Source organism: Vicia villosa, linkage group LG1, assembly GCF_029867415.1.
Source record: "Vicia villosa cultivar HV-30 ecotype Madison, WI linkage group LG1, Vvil1.0, whole genome shotgun sequence".
Classification (NCBI taxonomy): Eukaryota; Viridiplantae; Streptophyta; class Magnoliopsida; order Fabales; family Fabaceae; genus Vicia; species Vicia villosa.
Window position 1 is genome coordinate 7461602 of NC_081180.1, and position 15103 is coordinate 7476704.

The 15103-nt window shown below is 35.0% G+C and overlaps 1 protein-coding gene across 1 annotated transcript; it reads right to left on the reverse strand.

Annotated features, from left to right (window-relative positions):
- Positions 1-12356: 12356 nt before the first annotated feature.
- On the reverse strand, positions 12357-14696 carry LOC131627677 (heat shock 70 kDa protein). Its single transcript, XM_058898517.1, has one exon. It carries the CDS (start codon positions 14552-14554, stop codon positions 12602-12604), a length of 1953 nt encoding a protein of 650 aa, XP_058754500.1. The 5' UTR covers positions 14555-14696; the 3' UTR covers positions 12357-12601.
- Positions 14697-15103: the final 407 nt, after the last annotated feature.

Below are 15103 nucleotides of genomic sequence, written 5' to 3' on the forward strand. Positions count from 1 at the left end.
AAAAGATAATTTTATTAATATAAATAAGGTAGAAAGGAAAAGAAAAGAAAATAAATAAAAAAAAGATATGTAATAAAAGGATAAATAATTAATTAAAAATTACTTAGCTTTGATCCAGTGTGGACAAGCCTTGGAGGTGCATGGTGGACCAGCGCTTTGTGGTCCTTTGGATCTTGCTTCGCTGTGAGATCATGGGCCAGGATTGGAGGTGTACCATGGTCTTCCAGGATGTGATAACGCTGGATCCACGTTCAGATGAGTAAAAAAACATCTAAACCTGGGGGATCGAACCCAGGTGTGTGTAGGGACAAACTTCAATCAGTTACCAGCTGTGCTACCTGCATATGTTGTTAGTCCATTCAACAAGAAATAATAAATATTAAACTTTTGATTACTTGGACCATTCAAACGAAGTCAGACTTGGGCCCCTGGAGATTTCGAGTAGCCAATTAAAGAAGGAGAGAGGAGGCGCCGACTTTGACCAACCAATCACGCCTGCACACAAATCCATCGCTAGAAGACGAAAATAGTGGACCAATTGTATGATGACACGCGGTCATCTTCCTCATGGGAACAAAGCTTGCATCGTGAACCATCAGCAAACGCAGGATTTATGTGACTTTCACCCAACTTTCAATCAATATATCTCTCTCATCTTTTCATGAAATCACACGATATAAAAACCAAAATTGAAGGTCTCCAAAAGACGAACAACATGGAACCAGTTGTTTTCATAAATATGGCCTTTATATTAGAGAAAACAGAACAACAATGTGTGACTCTAACCTTTTGTATCCTCACAAATAGTAAAACCTGCAAAAGTTAAATCCGTAGAGTTTGATTAGAATAAACACACAAAGTGTCTAGATTACCTGTTTTGGTCCTCACGAATTAAATGGTGCAGTTTTTTGGTACTGAAACTGGCTGTAATGGCAGGCTCGAAGAACAAAATATTTTTGCCCTAACAATGGTGCTCTCTTGCTCCTACGTTAAAGCTCCACTCCCACGGCTCTAAGCTGTCTTAAATGGTACCAGAAACTTATTTAAAGCGTTAGATTCCATGGAGATACACCGAAACATCATAATCAAAAGTGCAAGAATGCATGAACAAATATGAATGTGGTATGATCGTTATGCACGTTATGGAACCTCAATAATGATGCATTCTTACCCTAAAATACCTAGAGAGGAGATTAGAATGCTTGTTTGGTCTTGAATGGGGCTGGAGATAGGAAATCGATGGTGCCACCTTAGTGTGAACTTTTTGAACGTAAACCCTAGCTTTTCGTGGCTGCAAGAACGTGTCCAAAAAACCTCCCCTAATGTCTGATGATGTTCAATATATATAGAGGAAATAATTAGGGTAAAACTATGGGCTTGGATCCTATATAATTGGAGAAGAACATATTTGAATTAAGATGTTATTTCTTTCTTATTTTGGAAAATATATCCTCTCAATTATTCCATACGAATTTCCTTGATATTAGCTCCAATATTCACTCAAGATTTGATTAAGAAATAAAACAATACTTTTTCTTATATATTTTATATCATTTATTTACTTTATTTAAGAATTTATATGAATAAATTCACAATAAAATAATAATAAAAATATAAAATAATGGCATCATGGGTCTTTATAAAAGCTGGTGATTATGTTCAAAAACCCCAAACATAGGCCCCTGAGTAAAAAAAAAAGTAGTTTCCATCATTTAGGTTTTCGAGCATTTGAAGAGTCAAATGGACTTGAAATATGAATAAATATGTTGGGCAAATTTTGGGGTATGACACTTGCCCTCTACCGCTTCAACAAAATGGCGCCGTTGCCGGGGATTGGTTTTGAGATTAATCGCATTGCGATGGTTTTGTGTTTTAAGTTTCGTAAATATGTCCATAGCGTATATTTTGTGCATATTCCCATACTTGTGTGTTTTTGTATATTTATACATGTTTATGTTTTCATACTTGTACATGTTTGTGTGTTTGATTTTGTTCCTCTTTACTTTTGCTATTTAGCAAGGTGAAGTTGGCTAAACAAATTGAACTCGGATAGTTCGTAAATTCTAAATCTTCACTTTTCAATTTGTTTAGCCAATTAAGGATTTTGTAAATTTTGCATTTTATGTATATTATGTTTTTACACATACTTGTATATACTTTTGCTTTTGATTCGTTTGTTAAGTGTTTGGGCAGGTTACTTTCTTTAGGTTGCGTTTGAGGCGAAATCATTGCATATCGCGAGGAAGTTACTTACCATTCGCGAAACAATAAAAGGCGTCGAGCTAACGACGTAAAACGAGCGCTTGTTGGGAGGCATCCTAACGGTTTTATTTTTCTATTTTCTGTAAATGAGATGTATATGTGTTAAGTGGAGGCACACTGGAATTTATGTTTTGTTGCACTGGTTTTTGTCTTTCTGGTGTAGCGCGCTAGACCGCGCTTAGCGCGGTCTGTAGCTTTTGGCTAATGAATTCTTTTTAATGATTCATTTGACTCGTCTTTTTCCCACTTACACCAAGGCTTTATAGTATGTATTTTATAGTTATAATTTTAATTCTTTTGTTGTTGTTTAGACTCAAATTTTGGCTCGATTACTTGAAGTCGTATTTGGTAATTCTTCAATTTTGATTGATTCAACATGCCAATTGTGCGGTAATGATTGTTCGAATTTGTACACAGCAAGGTACTCGTTTATCGCTTTCTATAGCATAACATGTTTTGGAGACTTTTCATTTGTACAATTTTCATATTATTCATTCTTTTTGCATAACTTGCTCATGATTTGAATCACATTAGTTTCCCCTTCTCACCATAAATGTGAGGTGGCTTTCCATTGTGTATAAATGTGAGTGACCGACATTTCTTGTTTTAACTGGATATTATTATGTTTAATCTTTCGTTTGTATTGATTTTGTGAATGCACGAAAGTGATCAAGGCACTTGTTTGATTTTGAGCACAAATACCATAGCTAAATATCAATTCACCTTGTGAGTGTGTGAGCATTAGTAACCCCCTTTGAGCCTTTTTGTCAATATCCATATTGTTTTTGCTTAATGCTTGTCTATGAGCGTTTGGTTTTCAAGTGTGTTTGGATGTTGATTCTTTGTTTCTTGAACCCTCAACTATGATTTATAGTTTGAATTTTTACCTTGCCTTAGAAAGTAGGGAGTATTCAATGTATATTGTGGTTGGATTCAAGTTGGGGAAAGGATGTTTGCCTTTTTATGATGTGGTTGGTATATGGTTGTGAAAATAAAAGAAAAAGAAAAAAATTGTGAAAAAGAAAGAAAAGAAAAAGAAATAAAAAAGAAAAAAAAATTGGAAAAAGAAAAAGAACAAAAAGAGTTTGGAATAAGAGTGTGCTAATAAGTATTGTGTTTGGTGTGAAACATGTGAGGAAGAAGAAGTTTGATTGAAATTCCTTTGTTTGAAACTTTGTGGAAGTAATTACTCCCTTAGGTTTAGGCAAGTTTTTGTTTCTATTAGCTTTAGGACTTATCACTTGTTTGTTAACCAAGCCACATTACAACCTTTAAAGCCCTTGTGATTCGTGCCGTTGCGTTTTTGATACTATTTTTGGATGAACGCATAATTTTGTCTTTTGTTTGCAAGTTTGTCGGGTGTGTGTCAAAGTCCTCACCTTTCGGTGTTTTTCATCTACCGATGAATTTTTGCTAGGCGTGATTCGTGATTGAGCTTGTTTTGTTTTAGAATGTTTTGTATGATTCTTGTACCTAGGATCCGTTTCATTTTCATAGTGTCGTTGTAGGATTGTGGTAAGTATTTACTTTGTTGGTACGTTTTTGTTTGAACCGTACAATTGTTTCGTTTTTCTAAACTTTGTTGATTCTTGATTCTTTGGATTTTTACTTTTGCGATTTGAGTGTTTGGCCTTGTTTGAGGACAAACAAATTCAAGTTGGGGAGAGTTGTTAAGTGCCAAAATGTAGTTATTTTGTGTTTGTAAATAGTGGCACTTATCGATACTTTTTGTTAATACCGTTTGAATAATTCCCCGTTTTTGTGTATATTTGTATCATTTGTGTTTTGTTAAGTTTTCGTGTAAATATATACCGTTTGATAGTTTTGTTGTCTTTTTGTAGGTATTTATGCGTGTTCGATGCTTTGAGGAATAAAGTGTTGAAGACACGGCGGCGAGCACGTGATTTTACCAATTCTTCGGCGGACAAAGCTCAAAATAAGGATGATAAAAATCATCAATTTGGTTGCAATTTACTTATTGTTAGATAGAGCATGAAATAAGCTTTCCAACGCTTCAAACCGGGCGCAAATCGGAGTTACGGTTCTCAAGATATGGCCAAAATAAGATTTCATTTTTCTGTTGAGCGGACTAAGCGGGCTTGACCGTGCTAAGCGCGGTCTGGGAGCATTTTTGACAAGTTTGGCAAAAAGTTTGGCGCTTAGCGCGGTCTGCGACTTCAGTTTTTGTATATATGTTGTAAAAACACATTTTTTAGGGTTTTTATCACCCCTTCTTGACAAGTTGAGCTCTGATACTTTTTTGGTAGTTTAGAGGTTGAGGAAACACCATTGGGTGCGACGTCATGTGGATTGATCATGGATCTGTCTCGATTTCATTGTACCGGTGAGATCTTTCCGGTTCATCTTCTCTCTTCCCTTTGTTTCATTCCTATGGTGGGTGTTGTATGTATATTTCTAGTCTTATTGTATGTATATTTGTGGATCTTGGGATCGTTTATATATTTGCTTTACAAATCATCATTGTTGTTGTTCTTGATCTTTTTGTTTAAATGCTCTGGATTTGTGGTGTTGCAGACATGGGCATCATAGATCTTGATTAGGAATGATAGCTGTTAGTTTCTGGATTGCAGACATGGATTTAGGACTAACAATCGTAGTGGGTATCGAGTTTAATGCCTCCGTGTTGTTTGTGTCGGTGGAGAAATCGCTAATGTGAATAGTGTGGTTGAGCTTTCGTCGATGTTGCAGACATGGGCACCGATGTGGCGTCTCGATTGATGCCCGATGATGTTGACGCGTATTGTGAGTGTCGAGCGATAGATCTTCGGATTTAAGCATTAGACGGGTAGAACGAAATACAATTCCATAACTCTTTCTCTTAGACTATTGAGATTGTTTATCTGCTTTTATTTACTTTTCCCGCATTTACCCTTTCCGCACCCCAAATCATGAAACTTAGAACGCGAGATAGTCGAATGGCAGTTCTTCTCAACCAATCTTTGTGGACACGATGATTCCCGGATAAATATTGCCAAATCTTTTGTTGCTTGCCCTCTACCGCTTCAACAGCGACAACTCAGGACATGGTAGGGTTCAGTTGAATATGGTAGTGAACCTTCTACTTCCCATTTTGTCAAAGGCAGGGACAATTTCTTTGAAAGAGATGAATGGATGAACTAAGGTAGTCCCGTTGTTATAGATGGGGTTGTTGGTCCCATTCTTCCTGTATGGATTCTTGTAGATATTGAACATGTTAAAGTTTCTCAGAACTAACTAATGACACACTATTTTATTAACTCTTTTAGGGTATTGAATGGTCGTGATCCCATTGACATGAATGTTGGAGATTATATTATCTTTCATAATAAAGTTCAAAAACACTTGATCAACGTCAAGTTTGTTTTCAAACTCATTCAAATCAATTCCTATGAATGCAACCAAATGCTTGATCAACATCAAATCATTTTCAATTCAAATGCAAATAAACAGTTTGGTCAACACCAAGTTCTTTTCCCTTCCAATCCATACGTTTCAAAATCCTTTTCTCAAATAAATGGAATGAAAAGGGAAATGATTAGGCGTAGGCCTCCACTTTCGGGAAATTAAAACGAGTTTAGCTCATTCTTTCGCGAATGAAAAATGATTGGTTAGGCGTAGGCCTCTTCTTTCCTTTAGTATTTGGATACTGCTGTAGAGCTCTGAGTCATAATACTTGTCTTTCGCTAAGGAATCGTGACTCTACTCACCTCACATAGTTTGCAATAAAATTGGGTGAAAGAAGGATTAATTGGGCGCATGCCTATTTCTTCCTTGAATATTTGGATATTGTTGTAGAGCTCATTGTTCAAATATTTATCATCTACATACAAACAATCCAACTTATCGAATGTCTTTTTCCGCCTTAATGCGATGTCAAAAAACCTTTTCATAAACGAAATATGCTTTGTCCATTCCAAGACGATGCAAACAACGCTTCGTTCCTACCACGTGCGAGTAATAACGTTTTTCGCTTGAATGCGACGAGAACATAAATCTGTGAGAATCCAAATTATGTTGTCCGTTATTGGTGTGATGCGAATGTTCATTTCTACATTTTGGGTAGCAAACAATGTTTTTCGTTTGATTGCGACTAAGTACCTTTCGCTTAAATTGACAAACTAATAAGCATTTACTACCTAGAACTACGTATCCTTGAGTTCTCCATCTCACTTTGGAATGCATAGGAATGAGATTTAACGTCTCGTCAGACACACTAATAAAAAACTATAAAATTTTCCCATCTCTTTCTCTTGTCAATATCTCGTAACAAGTAGAAGATCGCAAGTAATATACGTTAACCGACTCCTGGACTCTAATATGGGTGCAATGACCATATCACCGTTATTTTAAGGGTTTTATCGATATTTTCCCTTTCCTTTTGGAATAAATAAACATTGGTGGTGACTCTATTGTATTTCAAGTGTTCGTTACGCTCGGGTAATTTTCGTGTCGCGTCACTAGATTCTTAGTCTTTTGGACTCTTTTACTTATCTTAGCCTCGAGTTGTGTTTCAACAATCCATGAAGAACTTTGAGGTTCTTTTGGGTTTTGTTTCAAGTATCTAGAGATAGCCTTGTCCGCGAGGTTCTTCATTTGTTGAAAACTCTAATTCCTTACCCTTTGTAACAAGGTTCTCAAAGAATTTCACTTCTTGGGATTCAATAATTGTATTAGAATCCATATTCAAAAGCTTATATGATTTAGTGTTGGGTGCATAGCCTACAATAACACATTTGATCCCTTAAGGACCCAACTTAGTCCTTTTATGATCCATGTTCTTATAATAAGCCATATACACCCACATTTTAAAATACTCGATATTTGGTGTTCTGTCTTTCCATACCTCATATGGAGAAATATTGGTTTTCTTCAAATGAATTTTATTCATTATATGACAACCAGATAGTAAAGTTTCACCCCATAAATTAAATTACAATTCAGAATGCATTAACATGACATTTGTCATTTCTTTACATGTCCGATTCTTTCTTTCGACTAAACCAATTTGTTGTGGTGTACGGGGTGCGGAACATTCATGTATACTACCATATTTTTCACAGTATGCATCAAATTCAATAGAAAAGTATTCACTGCCCCTATCACTCCTAAGGACTTTAATACTTCTACTTAATTGATTTTCTACTTCCGCTTTATAAATTTTAAATGCGTATTAAAAGTATCATCTTTATGTTTTAAAAGATGTATAAGTTTGAATCTAGAGCCATCGTCAATATAAGTGATTAAATACTTATTTCCTTGACGAGTTAACGTGTTATAGAATTCACATAAATCTGAATGAAAGAGATCAAACAAGTTGGTATTTCTTTCAACATATTTCACTTTCTTCAAAATTATTACATCATATAAAATTAAATTAGATTTGAGTAATCTTTTTCATAATGCTAATACCAATATGGATTAATCTAATATTCCATAAAGAAACGAATTCAGTCATATATAAGAACAAAAAAAAACTTTATTGATGATATTGTTAGTAGTACAAAGCTTAACAATTCCCTCAGCGGAATATCCCTTCACCATAAATACACAACTATGGATCAAGATTAACTTGCATAACTCATACACAAATTTAATGTATGGTTTTCCCAAAAGATATCCACTAACAAGGTGTTTACCAATGTTTTTGATAAACAATCATGAGTTTATTGTGCTTGTGAGATTAACTTGAAAATTCTCGGGAGAATTTTGTGCAGAGCACGTGTGCGAAAATTAGTGCGTTTAAGTTAAATGAAACTTTTTGTACAAAGACAAAGACAAAGTAAATGCAAAATTTAATTGAAGTAAAGCTTTAGTATATGAAAAATGTGTAAAATGCAATAAATAACATTAAACAAAAGTGAAAATGCAAGATGACAAAGACGACTGCTTTGTTTAAGGAAACAAAAAACAATGAAAAGAAATGACACATACCCATACATGCTTCTCACAAATTGTATCACTCTCGGATTGGGTACTTCAAATATATAGAGAATGTATGAAAATTTGCGACCTCTACTACTATGTACGAGTCAGCTATTAATAATAGTCTAAAATAACGTCGATGATAGTTACAACTTTAAGTGGGCGACACGTATAAATACGTAACTTATCATTCTGAAAAAACGCCCACGTCGTCAGGTTTCTAAACTAGTGAAATATCCAATAGCACAGGTTCGTAACTACTCAGAGTCATTCATTACTTCTTCAAAACTGTCTAATATGATATTTATCGGCACTCGTTTCTTCAACTAACTTTGAGACTTCAAAAATTTCTAAGTTTCTTCTGATCTGATAACCTCAAACGCGCAAGTTTCTTGTCGAGATCAACTTTAGTAAAAAAAATGCCCTTTTCGAGATTTTAGACATGTTTAGAGGAAAGAGTGATCCTTATCTTATGGATCTGCTTTTGTGATTCTTCCAAACCATACCTATCATGCTGGTCGAGACTCCTCGGCCGACGAGATTATTTTTTTGTTGAAGCTTGCTAATTAATACTTCCAATTCTTAGCACCGTCGAAGCTTGTTAATTAATTAATTAATTTCTTTTTAGCTGAAATTCCCATTAATTAACATCCTTTTAGCTAAAATTTCCAGGCTAACACAAGGTTATTATTCATATCAAGAACATGAATTACATTAGTAAGAGTAACTTTTTTTCCAAAAATGAGGTTGAGTTCCATTGCTCCCTTTCTAACGACTATCTAACTCCTTCATTTCCCATTTAAAGCTCTTGTCCATTAATGACTTCAAAATAGATTTCGTACCTTACCTTCAATTGCCATAATTTTGCTCACAGTAGCAATTATGTTATCATTTGCTTGAACAACATTTTCCTCTTTTTTTGGAGTGTTGTCTTTAATCTCGAGCATAATGACCCTATTTGTCACACATATAATAGTTGCTTTTGGGGGGCCTTTTGATTTGCAATAATTCTTGAACTTGTTTTGTTCTTTCTTAGGTCCAAGATAGTTCTTCTTGCCATCTTGTTTCTTCTTGCGTTTTGCGCTCACTGCATTTGCCTTAGAATATCCAACAACCTCAAATTTCTCTCTATCTTTCAACTCATCCTCGAATCAAATATGTTTATGAATTTTCTCTAGTGAGAAGTTCTCAAATTTGTGAAATAACTTCTTTTTATAACTTTTCCATGAATATGACAATTTTACAATAATTACACCAACTTAGAAAGATTTAGGAATACGATATTTACAACCTTTAGTTTATTTATAAGAACCTGTAACTTGTGCACTTATCCAAAAGCGGGGATTTGAGTCCAACATTTTCAAATCAAAATATTTTGAAATCAGAAAGTTTGTAGTACTTGCCTCTTTGCACGAAGTTTGAACTTCTGTGCCTTCCAAAAATTATGTTTCTTATTTGTTGTCTATGTATAGAACATATAGATGATCAAATAGTGTGTTTATAATGTCTCCACAATAAAGCAATTCTTCCTCCTTTATTTTCTTGCGTTCTTTTTTGAGTTCCTCAAAATCATCTTGCAGTTTTAGAATGAGTGTCAAATCAGGATCCAAGATAATGAATCTTCAAGGCAGTGAGGAGAAAGACCTTCTTGTCTTGCCAACGAGTGAAGTTTGTTCCATTGAAACAATCCAACTTTACAAAGTCTTAATTCAACACTTTGATGCTTGAAACTGAAGCCTATGTAGCCATTACTTGAGATACTATTAGACACTTAGATAAATATTATAAGTTAAATAGGTCAAAGTTGAAATCTTAGATGTAATCACTTTTGTATTAATATTTCAGTCTCTTAAAATGTCATAGAGTCAACATGTAAGAATACCTAGGATAATTCATCATATCTTCGGAATACCCAGGATAATTCATCGTATCTTCGATTTTGCATAAGACATATGAAAACTCAAATGTAAGAAAGAAGAAAATCTGAAATTTACACTGAAAAGGATATGTTAATATGTATTTTTTTTTAATTCAAAATGACCAATTCATAGACTAAGCAGTGTTGTTTCACAAGATTGCGACTTTGATAAAACACACTCGTTAAACAACACCTCAAACTAAGGGTTGCAACCTTTCACTTTTTATCAACTATTGCAACACTTCACAAACTAACTGTTATCATTTTTCGAATTCAAAAAATAATAAACTGAAACAATAGCCACTGGCGTCTCTACGCCCACGCCCTGTCCTCGGTGTCGGAGCCAGCAGCGACACTGACATAATGGAGTAAGAAGGTGACAAATGACATAAGACTTGTGACACTACACTTGTTCATATGACACCTTATCCTCTTTAACTCATTTAACAAGTTAATAAGTATAACTCTATATAAAAACATTAAAATTAGTTAAATTTTTCATGTGAGACTATTCTTCATTTCATTGGAAGATCTCGCTCGTGTTTGGTCCTGCATGATTCCATCCTGCAAGAACTCTGAATCATTCTCTTAAAGCTCTTCATTTATCTTCAATGATCTGTTTGTCCTTAAATGACCTTTTCCAATAGGGAGATCTCAACTCATTGGACCCTTCGTCAAAGAGAAAGCCCTAAGGCAGTGGCGGAGCCATGTTGTGACATAGGGGAGCCATGGCCACCCCAACTTTTTTTAATTTTTTTTTCATATACGTGAAATTACTTAAATATCCACTTTAACTTTTTGAATTACCAATTTGCCATTAGATCCTAAATTTCTCTCTTATATTTTCTCTACTGTCGTCAATTTCTTTCTCTCTCTGGGTGTTATAACAACTTCTTCTTTCCATCTAAACTTTGTTGTTGTGTTAGTTTTTTTTCTTTTATTTTTATATTGCCTTGTACATTTTACAGACTATTTTGTATTGTTAATTCAGGGTCATTCTCAATTTTAGTTTATTAATTTCAATTTGGGGATTGTTTTATGAATTTAAGAATTGAGTATTGAGATTTTAGGTTGAGTATTATTGTTCAATGGTTTTTGCATTCCGTATTTAAGTTAATTTTTTATTTTATATTGTTGATTTATATAATCTCATAAAAATGTCGGTTTTCTGTTTAGCTTATGCTTGTCGTGAACAACAAAATTAAATAAACTAGAAAGTGTAGTTACCTTCCTGATGAATTTTTCCATAGCCAAAGTAATCATCATATCTAAAAAAAACTTAATTAATACTCATAGAAAAAATATAACCAATATATACGTTACAATTTTTTATTACAAACACAACACAAAAGATACATTAAATATATGTTAGATTTGCATCCTTAATATACCAAACCATCTAAAGTATTCTTAGTGAAACAAAGATTACAATTTCTCCTGTTATAATGCTTTGGATTGAGTCCAATTATATGATGTTAATTCAACAAAACTTGTCATTGCAACTATTGATCTTGAGTCCATAATTGATTATTTCTATTCAAAAACCTTAAAACAATACACTTTTAAATTATTTGATATTCAACTTTGTGTTTATTACAACTTACATATTTTATATACGTATTAATAAACATCAAGTCAAAGTCAATATAATTTTATCTTTGAATCAAATAAATTTATATTTTAATATCGATGTAAACCACACTTACATATTTTATATACGTATTAATTTAAATATTTTTTATCCCCAAATTTTTTACTCTGCTCAGCCACTGCCCTAAGGGCACCACAATCTAGGAGCCCAAAGTATGTGATTGAATAAATCCTCTTTAGCCGTTGCGGGTATTAAATTAAATATTCATCTATTCATTTGCAAGGTTTTTTTTTCATAATTATTATCTTAAACTTTTATTAAGATATTATATTATTAATAATAATAATGAAATATAAAATGGCTGAATACAATGTAAGAGAGAAAAATGGTTGAGAAACATGAGAGAAAAAGGATGAGAAAATCCAAAATTTTCCCTAAACCATTGAAATTTTCACTGCTAAACATATAAACATGTTATATCTTTAAAAACAGAGACTTAATGAACTCCCCTCTAGACTTCATACATTTTGGTTCTTTTACTTTCTACACATATTTAAATAGCTCTAGTGGTGGGAATGGACTTTCTTGATGAGAATGTCTCAGTATAATGAATATCAAGACATCAAAGTGTATAAATGTAGAGCCAGGGATTTAAGAGATATATTGATAATGAAAATTAAATTATACTATTCATAACTACATAAAGAGAAAATACACTGATCACAAAAAAGCTTTAAAAAACATAAAGACCTTATTCATCAAAGACTCAACAAACTCACTTTACCAAACCTTATAACATAACATACACAACATACAAGACAACTTCCAATTTCATAGTAACCCCATAGATCCAACCAAGGATTTAAAAACAGACATGCTCCTAGACCCTAGCAATGTCCATGGCTTCTTTAGTCAACCTCTTCGATCTTAGGACCAGGTCCAGAACCTGCCCCATTGGAACCACCACCAGGCATACCATCACCCATAGGAACATCTCCACCAGCACCACCTTGATACATCTTAGCAATAATAGGATTACAAATCCCTTCCAACTCCTTCTGCTTATCCTCAAACTCCTCCACTTCACCCAATTGATTCCCTTCCAACCACTGAATAGCCTCCTCCACAGCCTTCTCAATCTTCTCCCTATCATCATTACTCAACTTCCCACCAATCTTCTCATCCTTAATAGTATTTCTCATATTATAAGCATAATTCTCAAGCGAATTCTTAGCCTCCACTTTCCTCTTCACCTCTTCATCCTCTGCCTTATACTTCTCTGCATCTTTCACCATCTTCTCTATCTCTTCCTTACTCAACCTCCCTTTATCATTTGTTATAGTTATCTTGTTCTTCACTCCAGCTGTTTTATCCTCCGCAGAAACATTCAATATCCCATTCGCATCAATGTCAAAACAAACATTAACCTGTGGTACACCTCTCGGAGCTGGTGGTATACCAGTGAGCTCAAATTTCCCAAGAAGATTATTATCCTTTGTCCTCGCACGTTCACCTTCAAAAACTTGAATCAAAACCCCAGGTTGATTATCCGAATAAGTCGAGAAAATCTGCTCCTTCTTAGTCGGAATCGTCGTGTTCCTCGGAATCAAAACCGTCATAACACCACCAGCAGTTTCCAGACCCAAACTAAGAGGAGTAACATCCAGCAACAAAAGATCCTGAACCTTTTCATCTCCTTCACCAGTCAAAATCGCGGCCTGAACAGCAGCACCATAAGCAACAGCTTCATCCGGGTTAATACTCTTGCAAAGCTCTTTCCCATTGAAGAAATCCTGTAAAAGCTGTTGAACTTTCGGAATCCTAGTTGATCCACCAACTAGAACAACTTCATGAACTTGACTCTTATCGATTTTCGCATCACGAAGACACTTCTCAACCGGCTCCATACATTTCCTAAACAAATCCATATTCAATTCCTCAAATCTTGCCCTTGTAATGGTTGCATAGAAATCAATTCCTTCGTACAAAGAATCAATTTCTATTGTCGTTTGCGCGGTCGAAGAAAGCGTCCTCTTCGCTCTCTCACAAGCAGTTCTCAATCTTCTTAATGCCCTCGCATTTCCACTAATATCTTTCTTGTTCTTCCTCCTAAACTCCGAAACAAAATGATTCACCATTCTGTTATCAAAATCCTCTCCACCAAGATGAGTATCTCCAGCAGTAGCTTTCACTTCGAAGATCCCTTCTTCAATAGTAAGAAGAGAAACATCGAAAGTACCTCCTCCTAAGTCGAAGATAAGTACATTCTGTTCGCCTTTCCTCGAAGCTTTCTTATCCAAACCATAAGCAATTGCAGCAGCAGTAGGTTCGTTGATGATCCTAAGCACATTCAAACCAGAGATAGCACCAGCGTCCTTCGTAGCTTGTCTCTGAGAATCGTTAAAATAAGCGGGAACAGTAACAACAGCGTTTTTCACCGGTTGGCCTAAAAACGCTTCTGCTACTTCCCTCATTTTGATCAGCACCATTGAAGAAATCTCCTCCGCCGCGAACTTCTTCTCTTCGCCTTTATAATTAACAACAATCATCGGTTTTTCGGCGGGACCTGGAATGACTTTAAACGGCCATAGTTTCATGTCGTTTTGAACGGACTCGTCGGAGAATCTACGGCCGATTAGACGCTTCGCGTCGAAGACGGTGTTCTGTGGATTCATTGCGACTTGATTCTTGGCTGCATCGCCGATGAGTCTCTCGGTGTCGGTGAATGCGACGTAGGATGGTGTGGTGCGGTTGCCTTGGTCGTTAGGGATGATCTCGACGCGGTCGTTTTGCCAAACGCCGACGCAGCTGTAGGTTGTGCCGAGGTCGATGCCAATGGCCTTGCCTTCTTTTGTCGCCATAGAAAAAAAAGAGTTTGTTTGTTTTTTTGTTTTGTTGTTCAGTTTCGTTTTGATTTGATGAGGAGAGGAAGAAGGTGAGAGAGTTATTTATATTAGTGTTAGGACATGTGTAGGAGTTAGGAGGAAGTTCGAGAATATGCGAGGTGAGGAGGGAAAGTGAAAGAGTGAGTTGGAGAATTCTCGAGACTGTGGGGAGGTTCCAGAAAAGTGAAATTGTAGAGAACTGAGAAATAATTTACATATTGATGCGGACGGGGTTTTGCTGTGATCACATATTTTCTGTATTTATGCAGGGGGACAACTTCTCTACTCATCATAAAAAGTTGGGTAATGTACCTTCAACCAATCATATGATGCCATTTAATTTTAACACAATTAATTATTTATTAAATATTACAATTAATTGTTATTTTCAAGGCATTTTACACAGGAGGTAACCTTACCCAACTTTTTGAGTTGGGTAGATAAGAATTCACCTTTATGCAGTCGTGCTTTGGCGACTCTGATGAAAATCCGACGGCTTCTTAAAGGAATTTAAATTTTAAATTA